Source organism: Typopeltis vanoorti, chromosome 12 (genome assembly GCF_054136105.1).
Source record: "Typopeltis vanoorti isolate ZY-2024b chromosome 12, IOZ_Tvanoo_1.0, whole genome shotgun sequence".
Lineage (NCBI taxonomy): Eukaryota > Metazoa > Arthropoda > Arachnida > Uropygi > Thelyphonidae > Typopeltis > Typopeltis vanoorti.
In genome coordinates this window covers 15,693,795-15,709,641 of record NC_143560.1, presented here as the reverse complement: position 1 = coordinate 15,709,641, position 15,847 = coordinate 15,693,795, and the positions used below count along the sequence as shown (strand labels likewise).

Below are 15,847 nucleotides of genomic sequence, written 5' to 3'. Positions count from 1 at the left end.
AATTCTATCATAATGATGTAAATCACCATCTGCAGCTTTAATACTAGTTTTTACCTTTTCTTCCAATACAAGTATTTTATGACACTAAGAAATTTTACATTTTATATTTAGCCTTTTTTTCCTGAAAAAGAAAAAAAATATATATATATATATCGATGGATGCCCCAAAGTGAAAAAAAGTAATTAATTATTTCTCTTGTGAACCATTCAAGAGTAAACTGTAATCAGAAATATCATGTCGATAACAACTGACTCAACCGGCTAACAACCTCAGCTATGCAGATGATATGTATTAATAGACTCATCTTTAGCCAAGGTGCAACAACACCGTGACAAACTATGCCAAGCTGCAAAAATATTTGGATTGACAGTTAACTGAAATAAAACTAAAATACTCACAAATATAGTACAAGGTTTTATCATTACAGAACACAACCGACCTTTAGAAAAAGTGGAAGACTTCCAATACTTAAGCTCAAATATAAATGCAGCTAATTCTCTTTTTACACAGCTTTTTTTTACATGATTTCAAAATAATATGGTTTAGAAAACAAAAGCAATTCTATTTTTACACTGTATATTTTGATTTAACGTGGTTCAAATGGCACTTATTTTTAAAATTTCTGTTTGAATTCAATTCTGTTAAAAAGGTATTTCCATTATAATTATCATTTCCTAGTACAGTACATATGTACTTAAAACTGATTTTTGTGGAATCTCCCCCACCTCAATGTTTAAAATATCAGGGATTACTCTATGCTACAGAATTAGACAAATGCTACGTAGAACTTATATAGTGAAATCACAAAAAAGTGTTGGTGGCTTTAAAGGATCGTGTGACTATTATTTTGCAGCAATGCTTCAGGAGATTGTATATTAAAACCATTACTCATTAATCAATTCCTAAGACGTACCACAGGCAATGAAAAGTGTGGATTTTAACATGTTACCAGTTGTTAAATATCTCGTCTGCACCATTGTTATATATTTGTTTATTGTCGTTTATACTTTCTTTATACTTATTTGGTTATTTCTTAATTTAATCCTTTTATATTTTAACCTTACTCAATTTAAGTCCTACTAGCTGCTCTATTGTTATGTCACCGTTTTCTCTATATTATACCTATTTCTATATCTTGTTCTACCTCTAAAATAGCCCTCCTTCTAATCTACTGTCATGCCCTTAAAATATTAATTCAGATTTATCTCCTCTTCGGATATTTGCAAAATTTATATTATGCTGAGCCAGCCAACATCCTATAACAGAGGAGACTCTTGTTCAGGGAAATAATTCTAAATTCAAAAGGGATAGACACAATAATTAATCTCACGCTAGCGCTGTGCAGATTCAGTTAGCTGTCATGACTCGAATCTCACTTAAGCAATTATATCTAAATTCCTTCCTGCCAAAAGGTTCTATTTCATAAGTGGTGGTTTGAATTCGTAATCAGGCATAAACTCAGGTATAAGGTACAAAACATGTTTATTGGAGAAACATAAAACATTTACAGTTAAGAAAATTCAAATACTCAATGGATCAAAATTCACTCTAAGTTAAGGTTCATACTAAATTACAACAAATCTGAGTATGCTAAATCCTTCAATTACGAAAGGATAAGATTAAGTGTAAGCATAATACTACTAGGATATAATTCCTTTCACAAGTTATTCACAGAACACGTATTGAACACTTTCACTAATACTCTATCAATAACTATAATAATTCTAAATTTCATTAAGCAAGCCTAGCCATTCTCAAGCAAAATACTGCCTATCAACAATTCTTGTTTGTTCCACAGGGTCTTAATTAATTCAATCAATTTCTCACTTAAAAGTTCTTTACTAGTGTCCTTTAGTTTACAGTATACACAAATTTCTTATTCTTCTAAGCGATTTTTAACATAGAATGAAAATCTTTACATTACCGGATCCTTTCAGATTTCATACCACCATCTCATGTAGATCTGGATTACCTTACTGTATATTCTTCAGCCGTCTTTAAGCCTGGCGATGCATTACGCTTTTCTTTTTATCATTTCCGACTGTGGCGTGCTGTCTATCACTCTGCAGGAAACTTTCTCCAATGGGACATTCTGCTAAGGCTCGATTCCGCATAGGCTGTCATATCATAATCAGCTCCGCTTGGAAATCTTCAAGCATTCTCAAGAAAAGAACCCGCAGTCCGTCATCACCGTAGTTGATCCATCGCTCTCTCATAACTCCCCCAACAAACCTCCTAAAACTCAAATCCAGGAACCGAAGAAGAAAAAAACCAAAAAGCCTTGTAAAATGGCGCGCTTCATCTTTTATTCACCCTTTTCTGGCACCCTCTATTCGATGTGGTTTTCACCCACGAACCCCATCGTTCATGCCCATTGGGTGATCCTACACTCTCCCTAATCTGTTAGGTTACATTATTCCAGGTAGCCGTTCTGACGTCATTTTCCACATAGGTATAGCCTCCATCGCTATGCTCGACTCGTACAGATTATAGGCGATTATTCCAGATTACTACTTATAATTTTTCTGAGATTTTTGTAATGTACTAGACAGCTTAAATGGGAATTGCAAATAACTTAACAATTCCCTTACACGATTCTTACTATTTTGACACAAAATTCTCTGCTTCTCATCTCAGTTATGCAGGAATAACTCTCACTATATGGCACACATGGACTACACATTATTACATAACATAAAATAATACCTCAAAATTATTAGCTGATGTACAGATATCTCCTTAATTAGTGGTATTTATCATGTTAAATCCTGAATAAAGAATTTACTTGTAAAGCTCTCCATTCAGGATCTAACACAGTGCACTGGAAAGCAAATAAAGAAGTAGGGTTACAAAAGAAATTTTTCAGAAATGGTTCCATCAATTGTTTTCACAAATGGTTCCATCCTGTTTTAGAACACCCAAATGTGGAATTTTGTTTTCTGTCATCTAATACAACATCATTAATACAACCACTAGAGCAGGGTGTGATCGCTTCCTTCAAAACTCACTACATAAGAACATTCCAATACATTTTGGATAAACTAGATAAGGATAATTTACTGACAGTTATTGATGTGAGGAAAAAATTTTTTATTTCGATTGCAAACTTGCTAAGTTGGCATTATCAGAATTGAAACCATCAACTTTAAATGCATGTTGGAAAGTCACTTGGCCAGAATGTGTGAAAAAGAAAACCCTGTATCTTTGCATACAACTGAATATCCCAATATCATCAGATTAGCACATGCAGTTGGCGGAGAAGGATTTGATGATTTTTCATCTGCAGATATTGAAGATTTGATGGTTGACAAGGCTGTTAGTGATGATGAAATAATAGAAGCTGTTCTTGAGAATATCAATGAAAAAGAAAAAAGTGATGATGATGAAGAGATTCACTGCAGGATTAATTAAAGAAGGGCTTCAAATGGCTAGTAAAATTGCAAAGTCATTTTCTTACACACGACCCAAATATTGAACGAGCTGAACAATTTAAACGTGAATTAAAGTCATATATAGTGCGATATGAAGAATTATACAATGATCTAGTCAAAACAGGATTTCAATGATTAATTACAGAATTCGTGGTAAAAAAAAATCAACCTTCAGAATTATTGGAAATTAGTGCTAATTTTATTATTACTATTACTATTATTACAGGCAACACCAGGGAGTCATTAGACTCATCAAGGGAGGCCCTAAATCATATTCATCACAACTATTCGACATTCATACAGTATCTATCATACCTCGCTTTAAACTCATTCACTGTCACAGCATCCACCACAGACTCGGGGAGCGCATTCCACTCATTCACTACTCTAAAAGTAAAGAACCCAGCTCTAACACCTTTACTAACCACATTTTGCCCAGTTTCCATGGATGTCCCCTAGTCCTCCCACAACCAGCCCTGTTCTCAAAAATATCTTCTGAATTAATTTTATAGAAACCCTTCAGTAATTTGAATGTCTCAATCATATCTCCCCTCCTCCGCCTATCAACCAATTTTCGCAACCCACAAATCCTCAACCTGTTCTCATACGATTCATTCCACAGACCTGCTATCATCTTGGTCACTCGCCTCTGGATCCTCTCCACCTCCTCCCCATCAAGAAGAAACCTAGGTGACCAAATCTGAGCACGGTAGTCGAGATGGGGTCTTATCAAGGCTCGATACAGAGGAACAATAACTTGCTTGTCTCTGCTTGTCAATGTATTCTTCAGCAACCAAGTGATTTGATGAGCTGATTTGGCCACTTTTGCAATGTGTCCCCTAAATTTCAATTCCTTATCCACCAACACTCCTAAATCTCGTGCCTCATCAATTTCCTGGAGCACGGTTCCACCAATGCAGTAAACAGCCTCCAATCCTTTCACCCCAAAATGCATAACCTTACATTTTGCCACATTAAATTGACATCCATTCTCCCTAGCCCAGACCTCCAATCTATCCAAATCATCCTGCAAAATTTTGACGTCTTCTGCATTCACTATTGCCCTACCCAACTTCGCATCATCCGCAAACAAATGAACAGTTCCTCTCAGATCCTTTCCTATATCATTTATGAACAAATTAAACAGCAGTGGTCCAAGAACAGATCCTTGTGGCACACCACTAGTCACAGGCCGTCTTGTGGACTCTACTCCTGAGTAAACCACTCTCTGATATCTCTCCGTCAACCACCCTCCTATCCATCTCACCAACCCTATGTTCATTCCCATATGCTGCAATTTACTGATTAGAATTCCATGTGGTATCCTGTCAAAGGCCTTAGCAAGGTCCAGTAGAATCACTGTAAACCCATTACCCTTATCCAGTTCAGCCGTCACTGTGTTATAATACGTGAGCAAGTTACTGAGGCATGACCTACCCTTCACAAAACCATGCTATCCCCAATACAGTATCCCATTTTCTTCTATCCAATCTTGTATTTTCCTCTTGACTATTTTCTCTAAGACCTTGATAATGATTCCTGTTATGCTGATCGTTTGGTAATTTACAACAGGAGCCTTGGAACCACCTTTGGGCAGTGGAACTATTTTCCCCTCTTTCCACCCCCTTGGGACTGACCCAGTCCTGAGGGTCAAATTAAACAAAATGGTCAAGGGCACTGACAATTCTTTGGCCGCTTCAAGTACGACACGAGCTGGTATACCATCCAATCCCACAGATGTATTGACATTGAGGTTCTGTAATAGACCAGTTACCTCTACTTCATTCATCACAATTCCAGTATAAGCTGTTGGTTCTTCCATTTCTGCAAAGTCACCACCTGGATGATATACTCTTGCAAAGTGCTCGCTCAGTAATTCCACAACATCGACTGATTCGGTTACCTCCCTACCCTCAGCATTTTTTAAGATCATTCTACCATGAGCATTTTTCCTTTTACTTGCAACATATTGAAAAAACTGTTTGGGATTCTCTTTAGCCTGCATGGCCAATTTCCTTTTGTAATCTGCTTTTGCTTTTCTTACCACCCTTGTTACCATCCTGGCCTGAGCTTTATACTGTTCCTGCACCTGATGGTCACCCTTCTCCTTAAATTCCCTCCACAATTGTTTCTTTTTTTGCAGCTCAAGCTTAATAGTGTTATTCATCCATTTAACCCCTACTTGATTTATTATTCGGACTCTTGGTATACAGTCAACCATTGCCTCCTGCAAACAGTTCTTAACCACCTCCCATGCACTATCAACATCCAGCCCTTGCAGTTTTACATGCCATGGCATTGAGCCAAGCACAGACCTAAGCTTGTCATACTTACCAGCCCGGTAATTCCACATGTACCCAGTCTTAATTGTAAATTCGACTCCTTTAACCACCTCCCAAGTCATGACCTTATGGTCACTGTCACCAATTGGTGGCACCATGGTCATGTTCGTTACAGCTACATTCTCAGTTGCAATTACTAGGACCAGCACTCTCTGCCCCCTGGTATTTTCCAATACATGTTGACGTAGATAGTTGTCCCTTAATAACTGCATAAAATCCAATTCCTTCCTCCCATGTGCCCTCTCCTCTTTCCAGTCAATGTTACCATAATTGAAATCACCCATAATAATTACCCTCCTTCCACTCATTTCTTCTATTTGCTTATGCATACTATCCCCACCATCCACTCCATCACCCGGTCTATAGCAGCACCCAATTGTATATTTTGTTCTGCTAGATTCTATCTCACACCAAACAGCCTCAAATGTGCTTTTTTCCCCATCCTGCAGTTCAACTTCTATACTCCTTGGCTGAAGCTCATCAGCTATCATCAATAACACTCCTCCCCCCTTTTTATTCACCCTGTCTCTCCTAAACACGCTATACCCATCGCATTCAATCCCACTAGCTTTATCATCTTCTGTCAGCCATGTTTCACTAATACTGACAACCTGTGGCCTGGAAGTGCCAACCATGGCCAAAAACTCTTCCTTCTTGTTCCTAATACTCCTGGCATTAGTGTACATGAATCGCAGAAGCCCATTTGTCCCATCCCTACTTTGATGCCTTATACTAACTATCCCATTCTGATTTGTTGTCCGTCATGCTCACCCGGGCATAATATACTCATTCATACACTTAACTGCCCCCCCTAAAGTCTGCATATCTACTCCCACCCCTCTTAATAAATCTAGTTTCCCTGAGTCTGTACATCCACTTCCACATCATTCATCAACACTCTTTCAAGTCTCCGTACACCAACTCCATTCAAATGTAACCCATCCATCTTCTATAAGTCCTTTCGCCCATCGAACTCATTCCACACATCCACAAATTCCACACCACTCTCCATGCATAACCCACGCATAAAGTCATTGGCAATTATGGCCCTCCTTCTAAACACTTCGCTGTCATACCGCGGTAAGATACTCACCATCCTAACTCTCTTACTCTTCTCCTTTGCTACCTCAAACAACTCCCTCACATCCTCTATCATTTCCATTTTGTCCTCTTTCAAATCATTCGTTCCTGCCACGATTATCATCTCTTTCACCCTCTGTTTTTGCAGTCGAATAGAATCGCTGACGTCCTTTATGTTCGCACCCGGCTGGTACGACTTCGTTAAACTCTCAATTATTACGCCTCTTAATAGCGAATCCCCATACAGCACTCGCTCCTTCATTTTATTGACGTTTACGAACATTCTATTATTTGCCGTCACAGACTTCCGCCGGTTATTTGTCGGTACGTTCAACACACATTTTTTCCATACGCTCCAGTTGTCTTTTGGCTCTGTGTATCGTGCCATTCAAACGGGCAATTTCGCTACTCGCATTTATCTCGCCATTTTCATTATCGATCAAATCATCCATTCTTTCTGTGTTTCTACTTTCCTTTACACTTTCAGCGACGCTCTCACACCTATCTGGCACTACCACGCAATTCTCTAGCACACCGCCATTTTCTACATTCTGACTATCGTTAACGATATCAGTCTCGACACACGAAACACACTTGAAGTCCTCATTCTCTTTACACTTTCTACACATATTAATTCCACTATCACTTTCTAACCAGACTCCCACCGCTCTTCGCAAGGCATACATCTCACAGACAGCACATTGCATAAATTCGTTTACATCAAAACTCTTAAACAAACATGGCGACCTGGCCGCCATTTTTTTCTTTATCGGTGCCATGTGTACGCTATCTTTTCTTAAAAATGATAATTAAAATAACAGAAAACACGCAAAAATTGCACAGACACACCAAGAAACAAAAAGCAAAAAATACTACTTAAAATTCTAGTAAAATATCTAATGTTAACACAAAATAATACTAGTCTTTTCAGGAGCTCTCGACAAGCCGATGATCTAATCAGTGCGACACGATACGACACTGAATTATTATTATTATTTGACACCTCCAGGGAGTCCAAAGACTCATCAAGGGAGGGCACCTGCTCTGCAACTCTGTCTCAACCACTCAATCCACCAACTGACCAATTTAGTTCCTTTTACTGAAGAAAATGTTTCACCATTGAGGTATGAACAGGACAACCAAAATATTTGAAGTGATGGAAGTGATTTAATCCCAGTCTCACACAAAGGAATGTGGCTACTGTCAGAAAGTGACGGCGAATAAAATGTTGGAAATATTTTTCACTTGGTTAGATTATAAATTATATATTTAGTTTAATCCTTCATCCAAGTGTAAGCAAAAAAAGTTTGCACCTGAAGTATCTTCAGGACTGGGGCAAGTGGTGGCAAAGGTAGACTGAATTCACGTCACTTTCCTTAGTATTCCATAATGCAAAGCACATCTCCTTGCAGACATGTATAAAACTATGCATTATGGGAAGGGTCACTACCCAGACCGGTTTCGACCTTTACTGAGGTCTCTTCAGTGGGAGCCAGACCCTTCCCATATGCATAGCATTATACATGTCTGCAAGGAGATGTGTTTTGCATTATGGGATAACTAAGGAAAGTGATGTGAACTCAGTCCAACCTTTGCCACGAGTTGTCCCAGTTCTAAAGATACTTCAGGCGCAAACTTTGTTTGCTTACACTTGGATAAAGGATTAAACTAAATATATAATTTATAGTCTAACCAAGTGAAAAAAACTTCCAACATCTTTCTCTAATCCAGAGTAATTTAATAATAAGGTGTGACACCTTTTGGCAACTGGCATATGGAAATATCACTTCTGCATCGCTTCAACCTTGGTATCACCTGTGGGTCTGAAGGGACCTCAATAAAGGTCAAAACCAGTCTGGGTAGTGACCCTTCCTATAATGCATAGCATTATACATGTCCGCAAGGAGATGTGCTTTGCATTGTGGGATACTAAGGAAAGTGATGTGAACTCAGTCTACCTTTGCCACGAGTTGCCCCAGTCCTGAAGATACTTCAGGTGCAAACTTTGTTTGCTTACACTTGACAAATAAAATCTAACTAATAACCATATGTGCAGGTGTATTTGGACCTTTTCGAATTTCGGTTTTATTAGTGACACACTATTTTCTTTAAGATACATATATATTATTGTTCGTATCGGGTTTTCACATCTAGAACCATTCTTCTATTTTTTCATATGCACTGTATTCTTTTTTATGCTGTTTTCATTTACATGATTTTCTCTGGAACCAATCTACCATCTAAATAGAGAATTGTGTGTAATACTGGAAATGACATAACATTAAGAAAATATAAAGCTCTCAATCAACACAGTAATCTAAGAAATATATCGAAATCGCCTCTCATTACCTTGGAAGCAAAAGGCTTCACAAATCAATCTCTCAGGCTATCTTTATATATTATCATGTAGAAACATGGAATGTTTCCACCAAAAAAAAAAAATAATAAAAATAAAAAAATAAAAAATAAAAAAAAAAGCAATAAAAAGCATTAATAGCTTTAATACACCTGCTTAAGACTGTTACTCTTGGAAGGATCATATTTGTAATTCCACTATTTTAGAAGAGGTAAACCAAAAACCCTTGATTAAAACCCAATGCAGATGTCAACTTGATTGGGTTGGACATCAACTGAGACATCCTCCTTCTCCATAATTTGACATCTTAGTTTTATACTCCCCCTCAAATGAACAAAGATGGAGATGAAGACCAACTAAACAATTCTGGCAGTATATTAACTACTTTATCGGCACAAATGTCCAAGTGGTTAGCCTAGTGGCTATGCACTTTGCAACCATATGCCAGGGTAAGGAGTGTCCTAGGTTTGATTCCCATCGACGACGTGAGGAGCTCAAGGATCTTCCTCAGCCATAGCCAAGTTAGTTGGTCTTGGGTGTGGACAGCAGGGTTATTCCTCCCAGTTTCTGGGGTTTTTCAAATGCCTACATGGTAAAAAGTGTAGGTCTATGCATGAGCATAAATCAGGATAGGATAGGATCAGCACAGATACTCTCTCTCCATGAGAAATAACTCAACTGGCTCAAAACAGAGATGCCTGGAAAGCTACATATAATAATTAAGTTTTTCTTATTCCTAAATTAGAAAAATTCCTCTGTAAACGATAATAGTGTGTGGATGGGTGTCTAAGTGCGTAGAAAAACAGTGAATGGTTCACAGAATAAATATTCTTAAATATGGTGCCCTTTCTCCCTAAACCACTCTATTCCAGTTTTGTAAGTATTAATATTCCATCAGCAGAACCTGTAGTTATCTAAGTAAGAAAGAATATTTACAATTTTAAAATGAAACAGAAATTAGGAAACTCACCGATCAATAAAATATTACTTTCACTGTAAAAGAATAAAAATATTATGCAAATCTAATTAAAATCTAAACAAATAATACATTAATACATAAAAAAATATATATATTTTGTGAAATTTATCTTGCACTGCATTTACTTTTCATATATCGGTATCAATGCAATATCATTTCAATTTTCTAGTGAATAACGTTTTCAGCGAATTTTTTCCATGATCAATAGTTCACGTGATGAATTTTCCCCCCCAATGAATTGTCCGTGAACCTTCTGATGGTCATATACCATTTGAAAAAAATAAATACTTTAGATAAATATATAGGTCTCCAAATACATTCCTATAACTATTTCTTCTCTCTAAACAGGAACCTATATGCATCTCTTTGTCTCCAGAGCAACAATAACCTGTTACACAGCTTTGTTGATGCTACAATGTCTGTGTATGTGTGTGCCAGCTTCAAACTGCCAGTATTACTCAATGCTGCTGTCCTTGAACAGTAGGAAGAAACAATGTGAAAAAATAAGAAAAATAGTTTCTTGATATCTACTGGCTGAAAAGTGAATTTCTTGAACACGAAATTTGTCAACTCCATGAATTGTCTATGTCTATTACAAAATGTTGCTGAAGTTCAGTGACACTTAATAAATAAATAAATAACATAAATTAAATTAAAAAAAAACTTTTAACAAAATGATTTAATATTAATTCTTTATTCTCTTTGCGGAGACAAAAGTAGCGCTAAATTAAATTGTTTTGACAGATTATTAAATAAAGAGATTATTATACCGCAGTAAACTAAAAAAAAAGGGGTGGAACATAGATTTAATTATCACACTTTCTTTCCAACTTTTTTTAGATTGCTTAATAAAATTTACCTACTTTATAAAAAGAAATAAAATGTCATGTATCGCAATGAAATGGCATCAGATACTCCATACTACAGCATTTTGGCATCAACATTCTTGCCATTAATAACAGTAGAACCTTGTAAAAGGAAATATTTAAACTCTTCTGCCACAAACTTCCACAGTTGGATACTAACAGTGACACTCTTTAATAACAATGAAGTTCCAAAGATACTTAACAGAAGTGATCTTGCTTGGAGAATCTCATATGGTAGCTTTTCAGTAAATGCAATCAAATAGAAGTATACCTTAACAACAGAGATCCAATTAGTGGCATCTGTTACAGAATGAAACAGTGGAACATGACTTCTATAGTTGTCCTCTTGCCCTGCATATCTGGAACAGACTATGTAATATGTTGGTCATTCCATCACTTACAGCAGAACAAGTGCTTTTTATTTTTTCTTCCTTCCAATACCTTCCCCCTGTTACCAATGGGAAAAGAACTTTGATATTTATAATTAATGAGTTAAAATATCATTTATAGAAAATTAGGAAAAAATATAGCTTTGAAACCAGTGATATGATGACATACAAATACTTTAGACCACTAGTGCTATTGTTCAGTCCAATGGTTTTTTTATTTAGGAAAAAACATTCTAGGAGATACCAAATTTTTGGCAAGGTGGTGGAGATGCTCGTATTATTCACTATGGATAAAATTCTGTCTATTCTATTTATGAGAGTTTTTTCACACTGCATCTTCTTAGCTCATTGTGATTTTATGGTCAATTGAAGGTTAACCCATAAAAGGCTAACCAGTCATCTCTGAATGCTAATTCCAATTGGTCTTTTGGAAGAAGATGATGGTGATGTAAAGAAGAGGTCTTTTTTTTTTTTTTTTTCCCCCAATCTCTCTCCTACTATCCATCTGTCTTTTCTTTCTCCTAATACTATTATCAGACTCTCTTGTCCCTAAACTAGTATAGGCCTAATGAGCACAACTTCACATTTTTTTACCTCAATAAAGGTAGAAACCCTTCCCATAATGTATAGCAATATATACATTTAAAAGGAAGTATACTATGCATTACGGGATATTAAAGCAACTGATGTGAAGTCAACAGCCTCTATATACAAGCAGCTTAGCTGTGAAGAAACTTCATGCACAAACTATGATTATGTTTAGGTGAAGGATTAAAATAAGAATGTAATTTCTTGTCTAGTATAATTTACTTTGTAAACTAAGTAGAAAAATTTTCAATAATGGCATCAATATCATAACCACATTAAAATGAAGATATAATAAACTTGCCATTGTTACATTTAAGAATGTGTGAGCAGTGCTAATATTGTGGTATGGTCAATCAAACAGAATGGGAGAGGGAACGTTAACAAAGAAGGTGTTTGATATTGGGATGGCAGGAATGACACCTAGAGCTGAACTGACAAATAAAAGTATGTTGATTTTTTTGACAAAAAAAAATGAATATAATAAAAGATAACTAACACTGCATTTAATAGGTCATAATATAGATATTTAATTAAACCAACTAGTTTTGCCACATATGCTAGTGGCTTCTTCTGGGTTAGGAAGAACAAACAAATATACAATGTGGTAAACATTTGTTTTTTAGTTATGTAATGGTTCATGTTTACTGCTCATTGTATATTTGTTTGCTATATTTGTTCTTCCTAATCTGGGTTAGGAAGGACAAAACCACTAGCATATGCAACAAAACTAGTTGGTTTAATTAAATATCTATTACGACCTATTAAACCCAGTGTTAGCTATCTTTTGTGACAAATAAAAGATTTGGAAGAAAACTATTATGAAGCTTGTAATTATGTAAACTTAAATGTATAGAATTATCACAGTATTCTCTAAACCTTTTCTATGAATTTCTATGTTTTTCTATGAAATTTACAATTTTTTCCCCTAGAGGAATAATTACATTAATCCAAATTATGAATTAAAAACATGGGTAGTAATAAGCATACTATGAACTAAGTGCATGACAAAAATAACCTCATATCCTTGTACCTGAAGAGGACTTTAACATTGCAGCTACAATCACTCCAAGAAATATGTTGAAATGATCCTTGTGAATTTATGCTGTAATGCTAGTTATAATACTAGTCAAAATGATTAATAAACTATCTTCAAAAGTATTTGTTTCTAGAAAATTTTATGCACATCTTACAAAAATAATTAAAAAAAAAAACCTTATAACTTAAAAAATATATAAAATTAAATGTACTTACCTTATCAAATGATCTTAAATCATAAAGTTTGACTGATTCAGAATTAACACCAACAGAAAATATAAGACCTTCAGGATCAAAATTTGCCACTGGTCTGCCAGTAAGATGCATTAATCCCTATAAATTAAAAGATATATAAAAAGAACATTTTACTGTAATGATATGTTCTTTTAGAAAGGATATAAGGTGATATCATACACTGTATAATGAAAACAGATAACACTTAAATAAATAAAAAGAAACATCCAGAAGCTATTCATAGCACCTGGATGTTTATTATCAGAAAATGTCAAACATGAAGATGTTTGGTTTTTGAATGAAGGCAAGTAGAGTAAATAGGAAAAATCACAAAATGTGAAATAGGGTAATGAAACATTCTGCTTATGGTATCATGGAGGACTCCAGTAGAGAAGAAGTAGAGGAATTTTTTCATTCATTAGAGAGAGAGAGAGCTTCTGATATTAAAATAAAATAAATAAAAAGCTGACTCTTTTTGGATTCGAATGGAATGGAATTTGGAATGATATTGGATTTTAGTTCAGGACACAGTATAGTCACTGTTAACACCATTTTGAAATATAAAGATATGCATAAGCTTACATCAAGAGAAATGGTTGAAAAAATTATGTTACTGTTGACAGTGATATCTTCAGACTGGTTCACAATGCTAGAGTAGTAAGGGGGTAAAGGGGAGGGTCTGATAAAGAAAGCGATTAACATTTAGTTTTGAGGATAAAAACAATAATAAAACTGAAAAGAAAAATGTACACAAGTATTAAAAAAAGAATCAAAAATGAGCATCTTTTGGAGCACCTTTAAATATCATAGGAATACAGAAAGGAGCTAGATTAAGTTTTGCTGATTTGGAAAAGACATGTGATAAAGGTTCTAAAGTGTGTGTGTGGGGGGGTCAAAATAATAGCTAGGTGTAAACGGGATATTATAAAAGGCAATATATATCCTATCCTATATTTAAATCAGCAGCCACAAATGAAAGCTATACTGGCATATGTTTACATGTAAAATCAGTACAAGACGAGAATGTACACATTTCCACTGTTATTCATTTATTCATCAACTATATGATAACAGTTGAAATGGTGTAGATGACTCACATTATGAAAGAAAGTTGAATTAAATCTGAAAATGAAATTGGATATATTAAATTCAAAAGACAAAACTATGAAAACTGACAGGAAATGTAAATGAACTGTATTCTGAATAATGAATGAACCAATGATGTGCCGAAATTCAGTTTTGCTTCAGTATTCGGATATTGCCGTGTTTTTCCCGATATTCGGCTTTGGCAAAATCAGTAGAAAGATTTGGTATTTGGCTGAATCAAAGAAATTCCTGTTAATTTCCTTCGTGGAAACCCTTCAAATAGAAGGGTTTCCACCAAGGCTAATGAGTAAACTTATTCTGCAGCACAATTTCTCAGAAAATTTCCTTCAGCACTAGCCACCAGCATATTTCTTGAAAGAATTTTTTTCAGAAGTCAGAAATACTTATGAAAAAACCAGACATACTGTATTCCAAAAAATGCTGAAAAATTAAATTTTCTATATCATAATTTATCACAAATTAATTTTGATTATTAAATCCATAATTATTCTCTATTTTAAATAAGTTCCATTAATTTATTAATCGTTAACTGAAATTGTGAAACTTGCCTTCTTCGAACAGAACACAATGGCAGTATTCATGAGGTCAACCATGTGGGGCGTCAACCAGTGTGACTAGGCGAGCACTGTGAAAATCAAGTGCTGTTAATGATGTAGACTTTTCAAAAATCTATGTTCTGAATGTAATATGTATGTGTGGCGAAATGTGAGAGATATGTTTGTGGAGAGTCTGAACAGGAGACAAGTATGGATTTGTAGGAAGTGCAATATTTTATTAGACTATGAGTTCACAAATGCGAAACAGACTGAAGAAATGAAAGATAGCATAAATGAAAGAAAAGAACCAAAGCTAGTGAGAGAGTGAGAGAACGTAAGAATGCATAAGTGAAAGTAAGTGATAAGGGAGCAAAAGGAAGTATAAATGAGGAAACAGAAGTAAGGTGCAGCAAAACAAGAGGTAGAGAGACTACCAGTGTGACAGAGTGAAATTGTTGGAATACAAGATTTCATTATTATTATTATTATTATTTGACACCTCCAGGGAGTCCATAGACTCATCGAGGGAGGGCACCTGCTCTACAACTCTGTCTCCACCAACTCAATCCACCAACTGACTGCAACTACACCAACGCCATCTACTGCCGACCACCATCACTGGTATTTCCACAGACAATCACAAACAGCCATGCCCACGGCGGGATTCGAACTCGCAGCCTTTTCGCTGGAGAGCGGATACGCTAACCACTTGGCCAGCCAGGCTGACATGAAACATTTCATGAAACAGTTATTCATAATGAAAAATGAAATGAATATGTGGAATGATATTAGATGTTTATTGGAAACAAATGAAAGTGTGCAAAAGAATAGAATGAAAGAAAAAAAAGGGGGGGGTAAAGGCGGTGATGAATGCTTCGAGAATACATTCCACTGTTAGAGGAT

General features: G+C 35.7%; 1 protein-coding gene across 1 annotated transcript in view; it reads right to left on the bottom strand.

Annotated features, from left to right (window-relative positions):
- Positions 1 to 15,847, bottom strand: part of LOC150100596 (WD repeat-containing protein 82-like) — a 131,669-nt gene that overhangs the window by 57,242 nt on the left and 58,580 nt on the right. Inside the window, exon 5 of the mRNA XM_090401178.1 lies at positions 13,284 to 13,400. Within this exon, the coding sequence (XP_090257304.1) occupies positions 13,284 to 13,400 (117 nt within the window). The remainder of the gene's footprint in view (positions 1 to 13,283; positions 13,401 to 15,847) is intronic.